This window comes from Musa acuminata, chromosome BXJ1-11, assembly GCF_036884655.1.
Source record: "Musa acuminata AAA Group cultivar baxijiao chromosome BXJ1-11, Cavendish_Baxijiao_AAA, whole genome shotgun sequence".
Lineage (NCBI taxonomy): Eukaryota > Viridiplantae > Streptophyta > Magnoliopsida > Zingiberales > Musaceae > Musa > Musa acuminata.
The window spans coordinates 5,761,685-5,786,244 of record NC_088337.1 but is presented as its reverse complement, the minus strand read 5'-3'; the positions used below and the strand labels follow the sequence as shown (position 1 = coordinate 5,786,244).

General features: G+C 35.3%; 2 protein-coding genes across 7 annotated transcripts; both read right to left on the bottom strand.

Moving 5' to 3' along the window:
* Nucleotides 1-1,874: 1,874 nt before the first annotated feature.
* On the bottom strand, nt 1,875-11,765 carry LOC135597036 (HVA22-like protein k). Of its 2 annotated transcripts, XM_065089437.1 has the most exons (8): nt 11,588-11,765; nt 9,930-9,988; nt 7,930-8,027; nt 6,058-6,109; nt 3,976-4,039; nt 3,328-3,423; nt 2,842-2,914; nt 1,875-2,352 (listed from the first exon to the last, which is right to left on the bottom strand). In XM_065089437.1, exons 1-8 carry the CDS (start codon nt 11,618-11,620, stop codon nt 2,219-2,221), a joined length of 609 nt encoding a protein of 202 aa, XP_064945509.1. In that variant the 5' UTR covers nt 11,621-11,765; the 3' UTR covers nt 1,875-2,218. The 2 variants fall into 2 exon arrangements, with proteins under 2 accessions (XP_064945509.1, XP_064945510.1); XM_065089438.1 differs by lacking the exon at nt 3,328-3,423 and having other exon boundaries at nt 2,040-2,352; nt 11,588-11,754.
* Nucleotides 11,766-13,817: 2,052 nt separating this feature from the next.
* Nucleotides 13,818-24,271, bottom strand: LOC103970596 (uncharacterized). Of its 5 annotated transcripts, none has more exons than XM_009384428.3 (8): nt 23,964-24,269; nt 23,727-23,851; nt 21,742-21,847; nt 19,157-19,336; nt 14,784-15,263; nt 14,602-14,685; nt 14,420-14,513; nt 13,818-14,081 (listed from the first exon to the last, which is right to left on the bottom strand). In XM_009384428.3, exons 2-7 carry the CDS (start codon nt 23,772-23,774, stop codon nt 14,434-14,436), a joined length of 978 nt encoding a protein of 325 aa, XP_009382703.2. In that variant the 5' UTR covers nt 23,775-23,851; nt 23,964-24,269; the 3' UTR covers nt 13,818-14,081; nt 14,420-14,433. The 5 variants fall into 5 exon arrangements, with proteins under 5 accessions (XP_009382703.2, XP_009382702.2, XP_064945507.1 ...); XM_009384427.3 differs by having other exon boundaries at nt 24,028-24,269; XM_065089435.1 differs by having other exon boundaries at nt 14,602-14,643; nt 23,727-24,271.
* Nucleotides 24,272-24,560: the final 289 nt, after the last annotated feature.

The window sequence follows — 24,560 nt, the reverse complement described above, 5'->3', positions numbered from 1 at the left end:
AATCCAATCAATGACATACAGACAAGGAAGGTTCGAAGCGCGGAATGGAAGCCGCTCGTGGTATGGATGTACGGTTTGACTCCGAGGATGAAGTCAACCGTACTGGCGATGAGGAATGAGCTAGCTGGGGGGAGGGGGCCCACACTCTCCTTGGTTTGACCAAACGTGAGTGATGGGTTTGGGTCGTTCGAGTTGACTCGATCGGTGTAAGCACCCAAGTCGAGTTGAGTTGACTTGGATCATCACTACTACACCCACGAGAAAAGCCCAAAAAGAGAAACGGATGATCTGAGATGATTTTGATTCAAAGGATAAGCTGACATTTATTGGGAGTGATATATAAAGACTTCCATCGGTTTCTTCAAAACGTATGTGGAACCAATTATTTTCTTTCGGTTACAAGAAATAATAGGAAAAAACGAATTCTAATCCCCAAAAGGAACAATAAATAGTTGATTAGCATCAACAACACTGTTATTTCTTTTAAAGCTTCTCCTTCTCCTCCTATAATATTGGACTGATCAAAATCTTAGCTTATATCCAATAATATAGCACCCAAGATTTGCGTTTCAATACTATATGGATTCTTGAAATCATGTACGGATATTTGTTTTCCTGGAGACTAAAAATTGTTCGATAATGGGAATGCCAAGGAGGATTCCATATATCAACTTAATAATGGCGTTGGCAAACATCTGATATTGGCACTTGTGCTCCTCTAATTTGCTACCAAAAATCCACGCTAATGTTCATATCGATCGAGATTGAATCAACCATGAGGTTTAATGCATGCATCAACAATAGTTACCTACCAGGTATTATTTCCTAGTTTTCAATGTAAAATCTCAAGGGATTAATGGCGAATTTTTAGACACAGTTGAAGTTCCAGAAAACTTTACCCAGCTTCATTAAAACTCTGCAGGGATAAATATGGGTGGCAGGAGAACATACTTGTTGATTTGTATCTGGGTTTGACTTGATCCGCATGGGAAAACATATAGGTTTAGAGATTGATTGCAGGATGGTCAATATATGCATATAGTCTTCAAATTGTAAAGGAACAATGTACTGACTGAGGCTAGTCTTCTAAAATTTCAAGCACATAAGCTATCCAATAACTGAATAATCTAAATTTCTAGCACATAAACAATCCAATAACTGAATATGTTAAATTTCTAGCACATAAACCATGCAATAACTGAATAATCTAGTCAGAGTGGTGGGCTATTTGGATGCACTTACCAAAGCCTCTCATCATAGTCAAATCTGATTCTCTAGGCTGTGTTGCTTTGTAATATATAGATCAAGGCCTACTCTTTAGCACCTGCAAAATATCTGTAAAGATATATTTAAACTGGCTAAATCTGTGGTTGTTTTACCTTTTGAGCATTGTCGGTCGCAACCTTACCAATCAAGCAAGGATTTTTTATTTTTGTTCTTTCCAATCTCATGAGGAGAATTTAGTAATTTTCGGTCCCAGTTATGTAATTGAAAGTTGATATTTTCCTTGAAAAAAAAGAACTGGAGAATCTAGTCATTCAAAGATCAAGCAGATCAATATTGCAAATGAACCACAAAACACACAGTGAAATATGTGATTGAGGCACTAAAATTTATTCTTTCTAATAGAAAGCTCGGGGAACACAAGCACATTTTTTATAGGCTATCATGTCAAGGAATTCCGATAGAACACCTTTTAAGTACTTGCTCAGTGTTTATTTTTTGTTTTCTTCTAGGAACTCTGCAACCTTAGGAAGAATCCTTCCTGAAGAGAACACTGTAATTTATTTTTAATTTTTGGGTTGCGCCAAGTAGATCACTTGCAAGCATTAAGTTCCGGTAAAATTACTGTAGCACATGCGCATAGACTCGAATTAGATCTAATATGCCAACACTTGAAATATAAAAAAACTACATACAAGTATTTCCAGTTGAGAATAACCAAATACCATTTTTTTTATATAAAAAACTAAGCTATTAATTATTGGACCTTCAGACACCTGAAGTTGGAACAGAAAAAAAGGGCACTCAAGGCATGGTTGTCCAAACCTATCACATAGAAAGGTCCATGCTATAAATTGAGCACATACTTGTCACTAATAAACCTACAGATTTACATTCTGCGTAACTGAAAGTATGAACAGGTTGAAACTATAGCATTGATTCTGGGCTTAACTAGATGATGATATCCACGGAAAAATATTTGATCGGAATGCAGTCAGTTTGCAGTGTCAGAATCAGTGTCAGAACCTGAATCCTGGGATTGCACACTCATTTGCGTGTTTGGACCCCCAATGGTGCTTTGGCCATGCGGGTGCCCTGGATTGGTGATCTCCTTCACCATCTGATTTGCTGGCATAGAAAGAAAACAGAGTAACGTTTCAAGCATATAAATGATATTTCAAGACAACTACAGCATATGATACGTCCGCTCAGCGGAAAATTGCCAACATGAAGTAACATAAGGTATGAATGGTAGAATGCCAACCATGAAGAGCACATAATTCCCACTGCTTCCAAATTTCCTTTGACATGTCAGATAAGAAACAATGCCATTGTTCTCAAATAAATATTTGTAACTCTTTGACACATTAGGAATGATGATGGAAGAATGTTTATCGATAAAAAAAATGACATGGAAGAGGTCTAAAGAGAGTTTCTTTATGTTAGCTTGTTCTTCATCCAACTGTTACAGGCTAAATAACCTGGACAGAAAAGACCCTAGGAGGAGCTTCCCTCAACTTCAATGTTCCATATAGTTCAATATCATGTGCAAAAGAATAACAAAGTGCAGAACCTACTAATTTTATGTTGCTTTTGTAAGATGAAAGGTGTTTTTACCTGTCATTGCACACCTCAGAACCACAGCCTTCACTAACTGGATTTCTCCTTGGTGATTGCTAACGAACTTCTCCTGAAATTTAGGAAAAGTATAGATTTATTACCATCTTTAAAGTATTCAAGAAGCATATTTTAGGAGCATCATATTAATGGCACTGAATTCGATCTCCTGACTAGTTTAATATATAGCAAACCCATCATTGTCCTTAAAGGGTAGCCTAAAGCATCCAAGATCAACTGCTCTACATAAATATCTGTTCCTAGTACACTTGGAAATATGAATAAGATTTTGAGCATATATCAACAAAGACGACTATTGTGATAGTCTGCATGGTTGTTTATCGACAATTCCCATGTAAAAAATAGGTCACATCATTAAAAATAACAGATCCCTTCTCAAACTATGTAGCAAAAGGAATGACTCAGTAAAGAGTTCCAAAAATACTTGCGTTAGAAAAAAGAATAGATGCATGGAAAGAAACATACAATTTCATGGGACAAGAAGTTAAGAAGTTGATCAACTTTAGCTTGATGTTTCAGTAGGAATGGTCGCAGGTGTTTTGCATATAAATATTTTGATCCCTGTAAGAATAAGGGAAACGATGGTTGTCAGACTCCAACTAGATAAATGTAGAAAGATAACTGTAGGCACTAAATAAGTCAAGCGGCATTGATGCATGGAGTAATAATTAATGCTCAAGAATTGATAGTTATTCATCCTTCTGTCCTAAAATTTGAAAATCAAATTGATTATTTTCAATAAAGTGGCAAAACATGCAGATGGCATATGGTTGCTGAATTTGGTAGCCAGCAATAAACCATTAAGGAAATCAGACATTTAAAATTCTCTACATAAAAAATTGGAAGGGGACTTAGGGATCAAGGATCTTAATTACACCAAAATTGCTCTACATCCAAAAGGAATCATCGCCCAAGTCTATATCACAGTTCCCAGACTTTTACTATGTAGAAGTCATGTCCATATCTTATCCTGCATGGTTATTTTTCTAAACGACTAAAAGCAACAACATGTTTCAAAAAATAATTCTATTTCAAGGCCATGAATGTAATGAGGTTATTTCTGTAGACAAGAAAATTTGGATATTGTAGATGTACTAGTGCAGATTGGCTTACATAACCAGACGGAAGTTGTAGCCAAACAAGGAAGGCAAACTTAATGTGGTAGTAGAACGGACACCTGCAGAAAATGAAATGACCAGATCGACATATTGAACATCTTTCAAGCAAGTTCAGTGTAAGATTCCTAAAAGCAGAACTAATGGCAAAAAGTAAAAAAGAAAAAACAGAGCACATAGTCAATAGATAATATAGGTTAGATTGTTTTTGATATTTTATACAAGATAAGAGCAGCAAGAATAAATCATTTCACATAACTTCAGCCAAATTTGATCATGTACAGAATTTACATGATTTCGAATTCAGCCATAATTTTATGCCCCATTAAAAGAACTGTTATATCATCAAAAGAGAACATTTTCAGCTACTTATCAACCTTTAAGTGCAGCTGACTAAAAACATTACCCGGTTCCCAATCTGACAAGAGCTAAGCAGATGAAACATAATAGTTTAAGAACTAAGAACATTATAAAGGCCTCTAATACAGCCATTGAGTTACCTCACAGGCTCACATGAAGAAAACTAAATGGACCACACACACTTCTTTGGTTATTTGGTATAAACAATCCCTGCAATTTACACACTTGTTTCCAGTATTAGGGGGTGTGTTATAAGGTCGATTTTATATACGGTTATTGAGTAGTTTCCCTAACAGCTGTCAACATGATGAGTTGGGTTAGGCTTTGGTCACATGACCAACCAGACCAGAAATGACCTATTGAGGGGTCAAGAATCATCGACCAAAACTTACAGCAGCAGCTCAACTGGTTAACCCAGCCCAACTTGCCTAATGGATGAGAAAATAGTTATCATAACCAAGGTTTTAAATCTTGGTTCAATACTGCATTCGGTAGCTTATCAAACCCAATTGGTCCAGTATATTACTGTTTGATCAATTTGTTCAATGCATGGTTTAGTAAAATTATAAAAAATAGCATGGATACACAACATATAGTAAACATAATATTTTCTGATTTTATCTAACCTTGTTGCTATCTTTTTTTGTTTATACTTCTCCTTATCTTTTTTTTTTTCCTTTCCTCATCTTTCTTTCTTCCTTTTTATTTCCATCTTCCACCTCTTCTCCTGCACCATCAACCCTCTCCTATTCCTCATCAACCAGTGGGATGTAGTGGGGGCATCAAAGAAATCTGACCTTTCAAGGATGATGGCATGATCAGAAAAAAGGCATGGCAATACTATTGGGAGTAGGGAATGGAGATCAGGACATTTAGTCTTTAATGAACGTCCCCAGTTTTTCTCAACGTAACCATTTCAAACAGTTTGCACAAGAACCAACCAGGTCTGCAGTTTATTCTGAGTTCCCGGTTTTACCAGTCAGATAGGTTGGTATCTAACAATTCTGATAACTGTGGATGGAACTGTATTGGAAAAATGAAAAGCTTGTGGGCCAATATTTGAAGAAACAAGAGAACAGGTCAATAGCAGTTGAAGCAACAAATAGAGTGCTCAAAGGTAGGGAGGCAGATGATGCTACTAAGAGAGCTAAGGTGAGATAGCACGAGTATGCAGAAAGAAAGCAAATGAAGACCTAAATACACATTTCATCTGATAAGTCTTGATTACTAAGATTTTTGTCAAATATAGACCTGAAATAAAGAATTTAAATGCTGATGATTCACAAGCTAAGTAAGGCATAAAGAGATTCGATATTGAATCCATTTGTTCTGTAAAATTTGCACCAACTAAAAGAGTAACCCTAGTACACACAGGTTCTAGCCAATACAGAGCCTAGGAAAGGTCAACTTATGTAGCCTTACTCCTACAAGTTAAAACTTTAAACCATTTCTCGGTTTGTGTATTATCCTTTCGCAGGTGGCACACCAATTTTCTTAGTATCATTCAATTTTATCATGTCTTCAAAGAAAAATAATGTGTTCAAATTTGCACCAACTATCAAATAGAAAGGAGTAAAACAAACTTGGAACGGAATAATATGTTGAACATCTTGTAAGCATCAACCACAAACCAAAACCCTAAGTTAGAGAATGGAAAAAAGGAACCTTCACTCAAAAGGATTAATATATTCAAACAAAAATTTCATAAAAAGAAATATACCAGTAAAGAAATTTGTCAGAGAGCACTTCCACCAGGCTAAAAGATCCGTATACTGCATGTTTAAAAACAAATATGCTAGTTATCTTGGAACTACTCTAAATAATAAAGAACTTTACCAAAACTATAAATAAAAATTTAAAGACTCTTAATTTAACTAAGGATTTTAACTTGTATAAAGCTCATCATTGACTAAAGATCCATATAGCCAACCCCAAATACTTGGAAGTTGGAACATTACTTCCTGTTTCTTTGTTGTTGTTGTTACTTATGCTACCACCAATCTACATAACTAGTAAAGAAAATGACAATTTATTTTAAAATAGAATTGATGGTCATAAAAATGGAAGAGTGGGATAAAGGATTTGAATACTGGTCCGACACCCAAATATATATCTATCAAATGAAACAAGTCAGAACTTTGGTATGCTCTGTACATCGACCATAGCTGTCTTACCATCAAATAAGTGTACCTGTAAGCCCAATGTCCTGGGTGGTGACCATTCTTACCCGGTTCCCAAATTCATCTTATCTTCAGAACCCAATTTCAACCCTTCAGCAGCTCTCTTTTCTTATTTTCTCACATGTTTCCTCTAATTTTCTTGTTCTCAGCTAAACTTCAAGGTTTTTGGTCAAATCAAAATTAGATATCAATGATTCTTGAAATTGCCTTCAAATTAAAGTAATTCCAAAGCTTTTTGAACTAGTTATTTTGCTTATTTGGTTCATTTGAAGCTATTTTGCCGCTTGTTGTTCAAATTGAACCTACATGATTGATTATCAATTTCTCATGCTCCAATCTTGCATTCCCTATTCAGTTGAAGCTAGTTTTAAACATTTCTACCATGGATCTACTTGAATCTAGGCTAATTGGATTTATGCATTTCTAGCATGGATAAACTAAAATGTAGGTCAGATATGTGTAGTTTAGGTTGGATTTGTGCGTACTAGAGTTTCTTGGATCTACATGGAACCTCCGTAAATCTGGATGGATCTAAGGCAGATCCACATGAATTCAGCTGAATTCTGTGCCAACCCAACCAAGATCCAGGTAAATCTAGACTAGATCTGTCTAGATCTAATTTGCAACTGCTAGATCCAACTTAAAATAATGTGGATTCGACTAAGGTCCACAAAGATCTATATTTTGTTTCCATTAAATATCTTAATTGTGTATATGAATGCTTCTTAATATTTGTATGAGAATGGCACTAAAGCAAATAGAGTATCTGACTTGACAGACAGTACATTTATTGCTTAAAGTAATAAAGCAATAAAATATTGATCCAACTTGACAGACATCAGGCTCAAAATTCATAGAGCAATTATAATTGACTTCTAAGTTCTAACTAATATTCAGACAAGAAAATAATTTTGAAAGACTGTTGTAGAAAATCATCTACAGGACCTTTTAGCATATAATCTGCTTATCGATCAGTGGTAAAGTTAAAGAAGGCAACAAAAAAGTGTTGCCAAAAAAATATTTCTTCACAGTTATTTCATTTAAAAGATTAGGCAGGCCATAATCAAAATTCTTGATGGCGTGTTAAGAATAAGTGAAGATTGGATATGTGTCAGCTTCTGACAGTTCTTTGGGTTTGATAAACACACCTCAAAACAAGTCATGATCGAGTACATAATGTAACTATTAACATGACAAGATAGTGTCCATCTGAAGCTGGAACAACAAGTCTTGGATAAAATCCTCAATTTTGTGCCTCTGAATCATCTATTTACAATAACAACAAGGAGGTGAAAAAAAAAAACAAAAAAAACACATGTACAACTTATGTGATAAAGGGACTAAGAGAAAAGAGGACATGTGTACACATTAAGTGTCAAGAGTAACAAAACATAATATAACTATTTACCAACCTGCCCAATAGAGAAGCCACTTTTCTTGTTCATTCCCATTTTTATTCTCTATGGCCTTGAAAGTAGAGTAGACAGGCAAACCAATCCCTATTGTGCAGCTGCACAACCAAAGAAAAAGGAAATATTATACAGAGCTCATTCACTGAGGCGAAAGGGAAAACATGTAACCAAACTATGTTCAATATTTAAGCACTAAAAGGTACTCTTTCCTATCATAAAACCACTCCTATGCTAATGCAGCATACAGATAGCTAACATCAGCACCAACATCTAGATGTAAAAACAGTAAAATAGATCACAAAAAATCAGAACATATCCTACATAGAAACCAAAAGAAGATGAAAATTATATATGAAGATAAATTGATGCTTGAAAAGCAAAATTCATCAATGTTCAAACCAGTCCAACAATAAATTGCACAGGGCCAAGATATCAAACTTCCTCATAGCCCATGCAGTGGTGGTTGTAAATTTAACACAATGGTTTATAGGTTTGTGATATGCATAGTTGTCGTCGCACTGAAAGCATAAGATAGAGTCTCTAACAAGTCAACAGCCACAAGTTGGTCTTCCTAGGACAGTTAGATAGGTCCCCCAAAAGGAGGAAGTTGAGTCTACAAGGCTAGTGGCCCAAAAACACAAACTTACTTATACAGACTCCAGAGTTGCCTCCAACAAGATCTGCTCTAACATTTGTGTTAGGCAACTAGATGAAAGCATGTAGATGGGCCACTAGGAATAGCTGGTAATGGAGGCAATGATCTGACAAACTCTAGGTAGGGAGGATCTCCGTCAAAACCACAATACAGATATGGTTGGTTAAACTATGATTAATTTGCATGAGCAAGGTAAATCCATGTCTGCCAGAGCAGAGTTCAACCTAAAACTAGCATTCTAGACTCAAGGTTTAGCTCCGGTTACCAAGAGGGGTCTTAGTCAAGATTCTCGAGATGTGGCCTCAGGCTCTCAGAACATAACAGGGACACCTCATAGGATTCAAGAAGCCAAATGCTATACCTCATTGACTATCTCATTTAGAAGGCTTACCAATTGTCGACAGCAAGGATTAAAATACATATCGGTATGGATTTGTATGTCTTGACACAACAGCCAATCAGGATACATATCAGGCATTTGCCCAGTTCGGTCTGATACAGGTTAAAAATCCAGTAGGCTCCCCGTATCGGGCTTATCAAGTGATAAATATTCCAATACCAAATGGTATGCATGGTAAGCCTATTGCCCAACACCTGTATTTATTAAAAAATAGCAATTAGACAATTGTTATATCCTCTCTCTCTCTTCCTCTTTTTTTCTCCGCCTCCTTCCCATCACGTTGCCACCACCTCCTCCTTGTTGTGCCACTGCTGCCACCTCGTCCTTTGATACTCATCCTCCACCTCCATCATGAGAAAGATAAGAAAGATTTACAAGTCTAATTCAATTGTTCATTTATCATAATAAAAAATATTTCATCAATAAGAGCTTTTGAAGGATTCTCCAAGCAATTTAATAACTTCAATTGCCGATTTCTTATAATTTATAAATAACTTGATTAACAATACATTAATGCTACTAATATAATGGATGCAATTAATTTTTAACTAAAGCAACTAAAAGCCAATAAAACACAAACTGTCCTAAAACAAGCATCTCATATAGAATGAAATTCCTTGCAACTTTAAGATAACTTGCAACTTAATCACAAAGATCTAATAGTGGTCCCATAAGTGCTAGGTTAGGTTGGTATGACGCAGAAATGGACCACAACATGAAACCAAGGTGACACATCTAGACTGTCGTGGACATGAGATAGTGAGATGCTCTAAGAAGACCTCTTAAGAACCAGAGTCAACAGTTGACTTTTTAGGGGACGAAGCAGTGGCAGTTAGGATTAGAATCACATGGCACTCTAAGTTTTTTATTTAGGAATTCTGGAGTTTTTAGAGAAAATGTTCCTACTTTTTTCCATTTAATGAAGTAAGAGGTATTAAAGCTCACCAAGCTGTTCTAGTAACAATGTTAGAAGTAAGCGGACATAACAGCAACCGCAATCCAACCTGCAGAATATATCTGATTTATGAGCTCAAGACAAGACAATAGACAATTAGTGACTCAATAAATATTACTCAAAAGTAGAATAATTAATCTGATATGTCACAAGAGTTTCAGAAAAAAGAATTAGTAACAACATAACTATATATTCAACTACAAAAGCTGGTAAAGAGCTTGAGTAGAGTAATGTTTCAAGCATCTGTAGGCACAAAGACAATATCAATTGCACAAGTAAATTAAATATTTAAGTTGCATTTATTGCAATCCATTGTTTTCTTAAGCATAGACTGAATCATATTAGTTTAGATTAAAGACAAGCTTTTACAACAAACGGTTTCAATGTATACAAACTCATTGGCAATTTAGCTAGTTTTAATAGCATTTATTTGATTCTCATAGTTAGTATTCAAATAACTTGTAAATTCTTTTTTCCAAATCCTATTTTATTAGAATCCATGTGAATGACAATTAATAGTATAAATCAGGCATGGGAATTTACTGGACCGTGTCATGTACCATTGCACCATGAGTTAGTATGCAGTTTGTACCAGACCCATATACAGAAATTGCAATTTTTGATTGTTCTAAACAAACTATAAACACTGAACCATTTACAGCAGTAGAATCATTCATCATGGAGAGGTTGATCTTAGAGTGAGAAATAATAGAAAAAGTTCTAGGCACGGGATTGCATCACCATATTACAGAAATCTAGTGTTATTGGAATTAAATAATAAATAATATTCAAAATGTTGAATAAAATGCAGCAAAATAGCATCCTATCCTTAATCTTAAGCAGGATCATATAAGGTTACATTTAAAAATTATTTCAATGAAAGAGTTCACTAATGTAGGCATTAAACTGTTGGAAGATTCCTACACAAAGAACAAGGGAGCCACTTGTGTGGTGAATGTCTTTGTTATTACCATCAATTAACCAGTTCAAATATAAAGGTAAAATAAGTCATAACCAGACTACCTTATTTCAATAAAACCATAATGACAAGCAAATGAAATAAATAGGCCAACAAATAAGTGAAATGTATTTCAAAGTTGATTTCCGTTAGTGCCTTCACTCATATGCAGTAATCACCAAATTCATTTCGAATCCATGAAGTTATAACTAGGTAAGAAACAAGTAATAGCCGTATGCTAATAACCTCTGCACCACATGTGTTATTTTTTTTGGGACCAAAATGTGAACCATGTCCTTTCCATCTCCAATAACCAATGATCATCATCAAACTACCACTGTAGTCAACTAATTGAACATTGGACATCCTTTTCTGGATTATAAGTACAAATTAATGCATCTTCTAGCTAATAGAATCACTTTTACAACTTCTAGATGGATGAAACCCGTGCTTCTTGACTGAATCTTCAGATATCAATACCACAGGCAAAGATTTCAAATACCAATCAACCGTAACAAAAACATGATATTTTTATTTAGATCGATTAATATACGATAAACCATGATATAAAGAGACCAAGAAACGTTATCATCGGAGTTCAAACAACCTGCAGCAGCATCTTAACATAATCAAATGCCTTCCAACAAACAGAAGAAAAAAAGGCGAGGCTAGGGTTGGGAGTCCACGGACCTCGGTGGGTATGGTGGAGGCAAGGAGGGCCATTCAGGCGAACCGCCGACAGGAGCGATTCAGGCGATCCCGCCTACCGATTCCTATCTATCACCGGCCCGGCGATGCTGAAGGAGAAATGGAATCTAGCCCCGGTTTAGTCGACGGGAGAGAGAGAGAGAGAGAGAGAGAGAGAGAGGAGCGGCTCGGATGCGTTATTTGAGACCAGCCGACCGTGTTGGGGATCCTCTCCAAGACTACGTTTAAATTCAAATATTCAAATACCGAGTCATACTCGTCCATTTTCGTGGACCCTGCCTGCAATTGCGGGACCCACGCCATCACTAACCCTTTCGGAGTTCGGGTCGGGTGGCAGTCTGTCAATGGTGCGGCTCGCGTGACTTACGCCTGCGTGACGTAAGAGGATTTCCAACTTACGTGGCAGGTTCTCTGGGTACATTACTTGGATATTGACGTGGCGGACGATATATGAGCTGTCCATATGGGCCCCACATTTGCCATTCGTTTGGCAGCTTAATTAGAAAAGCCTTAATTTTATTTGTTTCCCTCCTATTCACGGTTTCGTAATTATAAATATAAATATTATAAAAACAATCAAATTAGGACAAAAATAATGATACAATAATAACCTTTGTACTCTTTAACTTAATTTTTTTAAAAAATAAAATTTTAGGAGTTGAATTAATTTCAAATAAGTCTTTTAATTACTGAAAATAGAAAAATGGTCAATTGGCATTTCATTAGATATTTTTAATTTTGTACACATTTTAGTATTTTTTTTGGATAATAATAGACCAATGTTACACTATTTTTATACAAAACCCAAAATAGTATAACTCACATCAATCTTTTTTTGTAGAAATTCTTAAATTTTCTTTGAAAACAACTTATAAATATCTAAATGATTATTTTTTGTATTTCTAAGACATCAAAATAGATATATTTTATTTATTTCAATCATTTAAAAGAGTGAAATTAATTTTATATTATATTTTATTTAAGGTAAATTTACCATAAATTTGAGATGAAAACCACTCAAATATTGCTATGGAAAGTTTTCTGAGGTTTTTAAGATATAAAAAAATTTGAAGACTTGAATTAGGTTACATTATTCTTGGGATCCTATACAAAAACAACATAATCATATCCAAAAAACATGTCATCTCTTTTAAAAATTCTTAATTTTTTTAAAAGACATACAAAAAACAAGCAAGTGTCTAAATAATTTTTTTTTTCGATTTATAAGCTATTAAAATAGTTATTCTAATTTAAAGTGTAAATTATAATGTTTTATTCTATCCGATTTAAGATGAATTTACCATAACTTTGGGGCAAAGACACTTGACTATTTCTATAGACCATTTTTTGAGATTTTAAGGACACAACAAAACTATTTTAAAATCTAAGCTACATTGTTTTTTAAGTAGGTTATATTATTTTTAGGTCCTATATAAAAATAGTGTAACCCCATTAAAAAATAATGTAACTTCCATTTCCCTTTTCTTAAAAAAATAATTAAATTTATGTGATTTCTTGCAAATAACCTAAATGACTATTTTCTACTTTTAATCCATTAAATATATTTTTTAAAATTTTTAAACTTATATATAATAAAAAAATCATTTTTTTTATTTTACACATTTAAGGTGAATTTATCACAACTTGAATATTATTGTAGAAGATTTTTTTAATGTCTTATGGAAACAAATAAATAAATAAATCTTGAAGACATAAGCTTAATATTATTTTTCGGATCCTATATAAAAAGAATATAATTATTCTAACACACGTTTTCTTTTTTCTTTTGAATTTTTAAAATTTTAGGAACCCTTCTAAATAATTTACAAAATAAATCAAGTTATTATTATTATTATTATTATTATTATTATTATTATTATTATTATATTTTACGCTAAAGGCTTCCCCTCCCATTTAGCACCCACAAGTGTGACCCGCCGACCTACCTTATTATTATATCTCCTGACACACAGTCCAAGACTTTGGCCACGCTAACATCTATAACAAGCTTTTCACATGTGATCCCTCAATAATTCTCCTCTAGCGATCCCCTAATATTCCGGCTTGACCAAACTAAACCCCTCAATTCTCCTAAATTATGAATTGACCACACTAAGCCAAAGCAAAGCTTATTAGATTATGAAAATAATGGAATAAGGAGCCAAAATATGGTCGTATAAACAGCGGGCGAAGCCCAGCATCTGAAGCTCGATAACAAAACAGCCCTCGTGATTCTTATTTCTTGTGGTTCTTGAGGTGGCAGCAGACTTACGAATCAAAACGAAACAAATCAGGATCAACACACGAGAACACAGCAGTTTTTTCTGTTTAAGTAGAAACATTATTACAGAACATTAGAATGGCCAGCAAGCATTAGCAACTGTGAAGCACTCGTTAAGTAGACATCGAATGCTCCACTGAAATGTGAAGAATAAAGACCCCGTCAATCCCATATGTACAGATTCCTGCGGTCAACCTACAGCATAATTTGCAGAATGCATAAGAACAAGAATAATGTTTTCTAGTTATTCTACTGTTTTCTCTACTAGAAATGGCATCTGTCTCTACATAACGGATTTGGTCTTCTTAAGCTTGTGCTTGAGTTCGATATATATAAATAATTTCCCAAAGAAATTTCTACCTCAGGAAACCAGGAAACAGGAAAATAACAATAAGTTTGACTAAGCATTGTGGAAGATTATACATAACAGGTTAGTGGAAAATTTCTACAAGATGATGATGTTAGTTGTTGTGATTGTTAATTTCTTTGTTTTCTTCTTTGTGGTGGTGTTTCTACACGAGGTAGGAAGTTACCTCGGCAATAGACCTTAGATGTCAAGTGAGTCGCTTCCAAAGTCCTCATAACTGACTCCTTCGGATATGGATTCTAGTTTCCTAATGTCTTCCTCTGAATGGGGGTGAAAACACAGAAGAAACTCAAGGTGGAAAGATGCACAAAATAAAAGAAACGAGCAAGAGAGATACAGCGAAGTTACCTTTGAATTCCCTCGCTGGAGAGTCTGAGAAGTTATTTGAATCTGGTGGAAGATAAGGAGACCTATCATAATTCTCCAATATATCTTTAAACAAAAGTAAACAAAGGTAAGATATTGAATGGATTAAATAGACCATATAAAGGGGAAAAAACTTTTACTTACAAGTCATTTAAAATACATACCAGCACAGTGAGTGAAGTCATCTGTTAAATCTGAAAAACTGAAATTTCGAGTAATCTGACTAAATCCAAGTGAAGATGTATCGATATCCAGTAGAGCATCATTTAGTGGTTGTCCAGTCAACTCCGAGCTACTGAAGGATCCAGCTGAAGCATCTCCGGTTGGTTGGTGTGCTTCCAAGATACTGCTATCATTACTGAATGGAAACTCAGAGTTGTTTGAATAATCATGTTCTGACTTGATTATTGTCCGACTGATCCCAGGAATTCTTCCCATGTTGGAGCTAGGTGCAGATAACATGCTTGTCGAGGCATTCATGCTCCCAGCAAGAATTGAGGAATCATCGCCAAGGTAGTTTCCTCCTTGTCCTGATGGCCTACCATTTAAAAAAGCACAGGAAAAACCTCCATTGCCAAGCATATTATCTAGCCTTGATGATGTGGATGCATGTTGAGGCATATAGCAGGATGGAGCTTGATGCACTGAGAGAATTATAACCAGCAAGATATTCTTAGAGGAACATGTCATAACACAGCTAGTTCAAATTTGAAGGATTTAAATCTCGATCCAGTATCAATTACAATAATCAGTACCAGTAAACCAGACCGAAATATAATAATAAATACTACCAACAAGATTCAGGTCACATGTACCTCACTGACCAGTATTTAAAATCGTGTCAAATTCACCTTTAATGGTAATCAATAAAAAACCTAAAGATAAGTCCTGATTAAAACAGAGGAATCACTGGACAAATCAATTCTAGGACACATTCAAAAGTATTAACAATTATGCAGACTAAACCCAACAAAGGGTATAGGGTTGCGTTTCAAAAAGTGTGGTATAGTATTTCACATATTGGCCCAAAAGTTTCTAGGACTTGCATGCTAGTCCTAAATTCATTATATTCTCATGTTAATCAATGAGATCCTAGAGAATGTGATATATGTCCTATGATGTATTTAACCCCAATAAAAAGCAGCCAGGAAAAATATTCATCCAACAACGCTTAGTCTCAAATGATATATAACCTTTCTCATTGTGTTATCCCTTTTTCCTCCTATATCTAAACATGTCCTTTCAAGGTTTAAAATAATGATCTTTGCCCTTCTGACCCTCCCATAGTTCTATACAACCTTATAACAACTCAACCCTTGTAACAAAGGTGGATATGGTGTAAGGTTGCATGCATTGATAAAGAACTCACAAAGGTGGAACTCGTACAACCTAATGTCATCCAGATTGCAGTCAGTTTTATCTTCTTGAATTATGAGTTCCACCTTTGTGATCCCTTCATCAATGCATGCACTCAGTAATATTTATATACAATGATTTAAATCTCGGTCCAACATCAGTTTCAGTGATCTGTTGGACCGGTTGGGTACTAGCATATTGGGCAGTATGTCAAAACTTACCACCAGGTATCACCCAAAAATAATACTAAAAGGTAGTACCAACCAGTACTGCATCAAATGGCCCCATATTAATCCTTGGTCAAACTCAAAAATACTGAATGGTGCACCATATCGACATTGTTTTGTATCTTTGTTAGTGTACTCCCCACCAATGGGATGTCGCCACTGTACATTAACAGTATATAGTGTGGACCACACGAGTCCAAAATAAAAAGATGAGCTTATGTGTCATTAACCTTCTTGAAATTCACAATGTTGTCAGTCACCATTTGGACTATATAGGCGACTCCAATCATATCCATCACGGTCTTCATCAGCATACATTGTAAGCGTGATCTAATACATCAACAAATTTGTGGAAGATATTCTTCTATTATAATCAATATGCAAATTTATGGTTCTCACATTAGTAGGGACCGGTTGTCACACGACGGTGTCATAGTATAGTCCTACTACTTAAATAACTTGATCCAACTACAGGTTTCCTCATTAAGATATTTTTTTACTAATCTCATATGGAATTCAAAGTCATATCCCAAGAAAATATTTCTAATGGACACCATGAATGGATAATATTCCAAGTTCCATTTGGAGGGAAGCAGTCGAGGATGAACTACTTTTGCAGTTATCTTCCTTTTATCTCTTCTCTTTGGTGTTGTCAATCCTGGTTTATTTTGCTCACAAAAGTAAATGTCATAGTTCAAAATCAACAACATTGTGTTGGCCTCCTACCATGATGGCTAAAGAAATTCCTAATGCCCCAGCTTAGGGTTGCTAGCTCATACAGGCACTTCCAACTAGCTCATGAGCAACACTGCTACTATGTTGCCACATATTAGCACTTCTGCCTAGACCATGAGCACCACTATCACAAGGATATCATGTAATGGAAGAATGAACTGAAATAACGACATTAACACTGACATTGCCACAAAACACATGGATCCTCGAGGGACCTTCATGCATCTGGTTACATCAAAACATTCACCACCCAAGTGTTGCTCTAATTGAGTTAGTTCTCCACTGTGATTAATGTGGGATACACAGCTAAATATGGCAATTGTATAAGCAATAGGGCAGCCATGTCGACTCCATTGATTGCTGCTTCAGCATCGTTATCTCACAACAATTATCAAAACTGATTTAGACACAATTATAAACTATCACTTGAGTAGTGTAAAATACAATTTAGATGTTAATAAATCTGCATGGATCTAAACTGGATCATATGGGTGTATACCAGGTCAGGTCCATGCATTGTAGGCCTGACTGAGGTGGATCTAGGAGAGATCTACATGAATATATTCCTATTTAGGTGGATCTAGGCTGGATCCACATGGATCTAACTTGCATTAAAGTAGATATACATGAAATGCACATAACTTCAATGTTAACTAAGTGACAATAATAGCTTCACAGTTCAAACAAAAAAATTTAGCCTTAGTGTGAGATCACCGTATGAGGACAGTTCTAGAGGGGAACATAACTATGTTGTTAGGTTTCATTTCTTCTCTTAAGCGAGTTTCATTTCATACAAATTTCTTGCTTTTGTCTATCCATTACAGACAGCTACTACCAACTCCAAATTGCTAATTGTTAGATATAATTAAAATTTAAATAATTTCAGATAACAAGAAAAGACAGTGTCAATCAAATAGGTGGAAGCAAAACATCTACAAAGTTCTAGTTCCTGGTTTCTTCTTAACAGTCATCAACTTCGGTTCTATTCTCCGAGTCAGTTAGAAACAACTTGTTCACTGCACAAAGATTTAGCAATTATGTGGTCCTCAATAGATGAGGCTTTTGAAAATAAACTCATAATGATGCAAACTGGATCAAACCAATGTAATATCAACTAAGGCCTAAAATGACACCATGTAACTAACAGTGGTCTTCTAAGCAAGTTATTCAAAGACTTCGTAGTATCCCCGACATAAAACCATCAATGGTGTAGTCAACAATGTCTCAAACTGTGTAATGCACTAACAGATACAACACATCGACGAGTTCCCACTTAGAGACTAAAACAAAAACCATAAAGCCCAATAAATCCAAGATGAATTGAAGAAGATTCATTCCATATGAGATAATTTGTGAAAGAAAAAAGTCTCGATATTTTTCCATCAACATGTTCACTAATTTCCAGAAACTGAAAGAGGGCGCACCTCAGTTAAGATAAAAACTAATGAACTTTTAACTAACATTTGATATTTGTTTTCTTTTGTATCTAGCAACATCTATGATCTAACATTAAGTATTCAGAAATGTAATCTCCAGATGACAGATCAACGATATTCAATAGCAGCATAGAGCTTTCCCATTATATGAAACAAGGACTGTTGTACCATCCAAAATGGTATGGACAGTACATACCGATCCGAGCATGGGCCGATACATGGACCACCGGCATTTCAGGCGATCCAGTTAAAATAATAAAAAAAGCAGAAAAGTGGTGGAGCCCTATCCAACTCAGCATTAGAAAAAATAGGGCTTGCGCTCTTTACGTGTACAATGCCACTTCCCCTGTTGCTGCCTCACCACTGCTTCCCAGGTGAACTACCGCCGCTACTTCTCATCCTCTTCTTTCTTCTTCCCCCTCCACCGCTTCCTCTTCTTCCTCCTCTATTCCTCCACCACTCCTTCCTCTTCTCCCTATTTTTCTTCCTCCCTGAAATACCGATACGCACCAGCATACCATATGTTGGCATACTAGTACCGACCGGTACATGCTATAGTCTGATAGATCGCCGAGATGGGTCCGGTACCCAAAACAGCGAACCTTGGTGTGGAAGATAAGAGCTTAAAGATATCATGATGTGACTGTAGAGAAATTTAATGGAAGCACTAAAACACAGAGCAATGTACCATATAGAAAGCCATATGATATAAAGGCAAGCTTCAGGCAACAGTTTACAAAAGCAACAAATAATAATCAAGAAAAAAAAATTAAATAGACATACAAGAAGAATTAGAGCCATTGGGATGGGGTACAGCAGCAACTACAGCAGGACATGCTCTCTGCATCAGCTCAACCTGTTTCTCAAGGAGCTTGTTGAAAATCAATATTTGGTTCTTGAGTATCAGTCTAACATGATATGCTTCAAAAAATTCTCGATTCTCCTCCTCAAGTTTTTGCCAAACTGCGAATCAACAAAAGATGACAATCATTAAAACAGTGGCAAACTAGTTACATTTAATTATAGATAAGACTCTTAGAAACAAATCAACAGGCTTCCTGGAGATAGTTTTGAAAATCTTGTCAATAGCATTACAGGTATGAAAATTTCAGGAGTATTTGCAGTGTCATTCATTAGCATAACTGTCAAACATGGTAAGGGTCACTTCATAAACTAGTTCGTTTAAATTATAAGAATATATGTTAAATCATAAATAGATTAGGACATTAGCATCTATGAGTATGAAAAAACATCAAATGTGCTAACATCTAGCAGCGTCAAAAAAAAAAGATCAAACAAAAGTACCAGTTCCAAGGTCATGAGAATTTATTCCATCAGCTCATGGATAGAAAGAATAGAGATGTACTACTATAGTGCAACATTTTACCATGTTCACCACTTAAGAATCAGCTTGTATTAAGTAAAAAAGAAATCTATAGGACTATAACTCAGAGAAACTACCATATCAATCTAACTAAGCATATTTCTTTTCCAGACAACCACATTTAATCCCCACACATAGTCATGATTTCCCGTTCAGCATCTGAAATTCAAACTTGTTTGAAAGATTAGTTAGTTTATCCTAACAAAATATCAGGCAGATTGGTTGGCCCAGAGAATGCCAACTGATTCTGAAACACCAGAAGTTAGAGACAAGAAGCAGGTAAGAAAGAATTTGATAAGGTTTAAAAAATATCATGATTGAGCCATCTTCTTATTGAAATTGAGACTCCCTTTGAGAACCTGAGCATCCCCTTGAGAATTTGAGCAAGTTTGGAAGATTAATTGGGTGAGATTTTATAGGTGACAATTGAGAAGGATTGAGAGAGGGAATGTGAGATAGTGAGAAAGGAAGGGAAAGAGGGTTGAATGCCCATTGATAAGTCTATTTGAATCATTGAACTGGGTGGTGGCTTACTGCCCAATTCAGGCCTGTAACAGTAAGAAATAGGACAGTAAGCCTGGTTTCTAACCAGTACCAAGTTGTAACTAACCTACCAGACTGGATCAAACAGTAAGCCCTAGTTCAAGCCCACACCAGCAAATACTGCTTAACATGTACTGGTTTGGGCAAATTTGAATCCATGGCAAGGTTAATATAAATATTCTCATCCTACAAGTAATTAGAGTTATTATGTCACTCGTCATGCAAGTTGCAAAGGATAACCTTTATCAAGGCACAGAGGCTCACCTTTATTATATATTTACACACATCCACATCATCAAAGGCCAAAATACATAACAACAAAAGAACCTTGTCTTATGATGTTCTGGACCTTCTGATCACCTAGGTGACGAGGCCTAGTTTATGACTAGCAAAAACAAATACTCTAAGAGAATGGAAGAATCTAGAAATAACTCAAAATTGTCAAAATATATAGAATGCAGCTTGCTTAAACAAAATAGTTCTCTCAATTCTTAGTATTCTGAACTCCAAAGATACTTGAATTGAGGAAAGAGTCTTCATAACACAGCCCAATTTTGACCTGAAGTTTAGGTTAATATTAGGGTAATTAAATGGTATATTATATCGATACAATTGAGTTGTAATCTATCTTAGGGTAATTAAATGGTATATTATATCGATACAATTGAGTTGTAATCTATCTTATTCTGGCAGTTTAGTTTCAGTGACAATATTTTATGTATGTTTATAAGATAATGAGCCTTGGCAAGGTAAGATTCCCCAAAATGTCCAAAACTCGTCTCACAGAAATAGTGGTAGGGCTGATTCTCCACAGAGTCCCCATTGGTGGGAACCTCATAAACCAAGCTATCCCTTTTAATTGTATGTAGCCTCCAAAAGCACCACGCATCCTATTTAACTTTATTTTAAAAAAAATCTAGTGCATGAGGCTCCCACCAATGCAGGATTTGAGAAGGGTCAATGTCTCCTATTATCTCAATTTTATGTACCTTAAAAATATCACTGACTTCACATATTCTCTCTTACAAACACAAACACCCTATATATACATTTAGTTCAAAGATCCCTTATTTTACCCTTTTAACTATCACCAGATGTGCAATTAGGTTAAGTTAAATTGAAATATGTGACAGCCGATATTAAAATACTTACAAAATGACCAAAACACACCAAACAGTGGTAAACGTTCAGCATCTTGTAAATCACTCAAATAATTTTGATGGTATACTTGCATATTCAACATGGGGAGAACTAGTGCTATCATGACTAAGCATATTTCTCTAAAAGCCACAAGAAAAACATCTCAATCAGAAAATAATGACTTAGTACAAACTGCAAAGTACATTGCTCCAAAAGCCACATGAAAACATCTCAATGATTTAGTGCAAAATCATGGAGCTGATAAATCTCATTTGACTAAGATGATTTACTATGAAATTACCAAGTTGAGTGAAACTAGGCTCTATCTTTGCCTGGAATGACAAAGTGTCGATAACTTCTCTCTGGTTCATATACAACTGCAGACACCGTTCAATAAGATTCTGAACCTGAAATTAAAGAAAATCATTGGACAGATCATTATCGTCCAATATCAGAAAATAATTCTAAGCTAAATAAAATCAGTAAAAAATAAGCAAGAGATATGTTTCTATATCATCTTATAATTAATTTTGGTGCTTCTGATAATAAGTAGTTGTATAAAGTTACCTTACAAACAGAAATGCAGACTTAAACTTAAACTTAAACAACCAATAAGGTAAACAGAATTACAAGACAGTAAACAGTCATGCACTTGTCAATAAAGTTTCAAATCTTAGAATCCAGAAAAAATCAATAGAAGTCACATATAGCATTGAAGCATAAAAGTTCATTCAGAATCTCATATTGGTGGCAGCTTGAATGTACTTTTAGTTTCCTACAAGATATTCAAATATACCAATACGAAGAAGTGCATTAATTCAGGTGGCATTAGGAGAGACGGAGCATGCCATTGGACGTTCTGTCAAAATGGTAGGAAATGTTGTTTCATGCGGACAATCACAGAGCGTGAAGCATGAAAACAGTTAAGAAAGCCTCATGACACATGTAGCATAACATAGCACATGAAACACTGAGGTTCTTCTTAGGGCCCATGTGGCTCAAGAATACATATAAAGAAAAAGATATTCCATACAGGGCAATTATATTTATCCTATTCTTGATTGGATTCAAAATATATTTTAAAAAAAGAATAGTTACCTTATTATCTCTAACAGGATAAGCAACAGTCCAAATGATGGGAAAAGCTAATTCTATTGGTTTGGTAGAGCAGGCTATTTTATTATATACATTTATTATACCAAACAAGAATTTCTATAAAACTAGTCAGAATAAATACTATAAAAAAAAGGTTGTTTGGGAAGTTATTGCAGGATAAATCCTTTCTGCAACTTAGTATCCAACCAAATGACTCCTTAACTCTCTTGTAAATATTCAATTCTTTCATACATCAACAAGTACAAAGTTTTAATGCACAAAAAACAAAGCTTTAGGTGAAAACAACTTAATAAGTAGTGTGACAAAAGAATGTGCAGCATAGAACAAGGGAGTGCTCTATCTGTTGCAATACCAACACACACCTATGCCAGCGAAGCTACAACATAGAAATCAAGACTCATGGTCCACTCATTTGCTTTTTACAATCTTCATAGTTGTATGCCTTTAGAAGACATGACAATGTTGAACCATCAAAACCAAAACACTGCCCGCGATAGTCCTAACGTCTAATATCCAACATTTTACAAATTCTTAAAGGAATCAAATCACTATCTGATAACAACAAAAACGTGTTTCTTAGACAGCCTATGCTACTACTAAAGAAACAACATATCTGATAACAGCAAAAACGTGTTCCTTAGACAGCCTATGCTACTACTAAAGAAACAAGAGCTACGTAGTTTTGCTCCAAATGTCAAGTGGTATTAATTTTAGCTTGCTGCTACGATATGATAAACCTAAGTAATTAAAAGCTCCTTTATTCCACTGAAACCAAAATATATCGGATGCATAAAGAAATTAAAACCAAAACGTTATCTACAAATTTGACGATACCCTAATGGAAGTGAAGCACATAAACTGATTTTGTCCTAGATTTCATAAAAGTTCATAAATCAGAAAAAAAATAAAAATTCAAAGCACGTTATGTAAAGCACTATATCAACTACAATCAGATATCTTTTTAATTAAAGAAACATCATAATTAAACAATTATTGGAGTATAAACCTAAATCTATTCTTCGAGTTAAGTAATTCTTAAAAGAATAATATCAACCCGTCAACAGATATATGCAAACAAATAGATGTATCTAAAATTAAATGACCAAAAGCCACGTATAAACCAAGACCAAAGATGCAAATGGCTAAGATATTGAATAAAAGCTTCCTTACTAGCTGTATGTCCTGTCGGGAGACCTTCCTGACTTCTCCACTAGACATATCTCCCTTCTCTATTCCCACAAATCCAAAGAACCTTACTGCTTCGGGCTACTTCGATAAGCGCACGATCGCAGTCTCTGGTGACCGATCATCACAAAAAACACAAGCAAAACTGATGAATACATCAACCCTAGTCGATCATAAGACGAAGAAACAACAACCGACAGAAAAGGAAACGCATCAAATCACAAATTGCATGAAGAAATAGATCGAGCATCGTCCACGGGGTGTGATCCACGAGGGATCGCGTTACGTTTTGGCGACAGAGTGGAGTTCTGGGTGAGAGATCAGCGAATTCGTCGTTTCTGATCCGTGGCGACTGCTTACGGGTACGAATTGGCGATGGGTAGGATGAGGGAGGAACGGAAGGGAGGCAGGAAGGGAAAGAAGGGACGAAGGTGTCGAGTTGTGCGGCCACCCGAGAGGGACGAAGAGGAAGACGAGGGTTCGCGTCGAGCTACGTCGCCCAAGATGAGGACTTGTTATGATCCAACGGCATGTGACGGCAGTGCTTTCGTACCAAAATAATCATTTTCCGGTCCTTTGGGAATTAACCCTTTTCGTTTACCTGCCTTCTTATTGGAGATGGTGAGGAAGCCCTCCTCTCACATGTGGTCCCCGCGTTGACAATTAGTAATCTATTTAGTTTATAGCCAAAATATTACTTTGATGATTGTCTATGAGATTTATTTATAAGAAAACTAAGATTTAAAACTTTATCGGATAATTATTTGAAAAATAATTATTCCTTACAAAAATAAAAAAATAAAAATTATGAGATTCAAA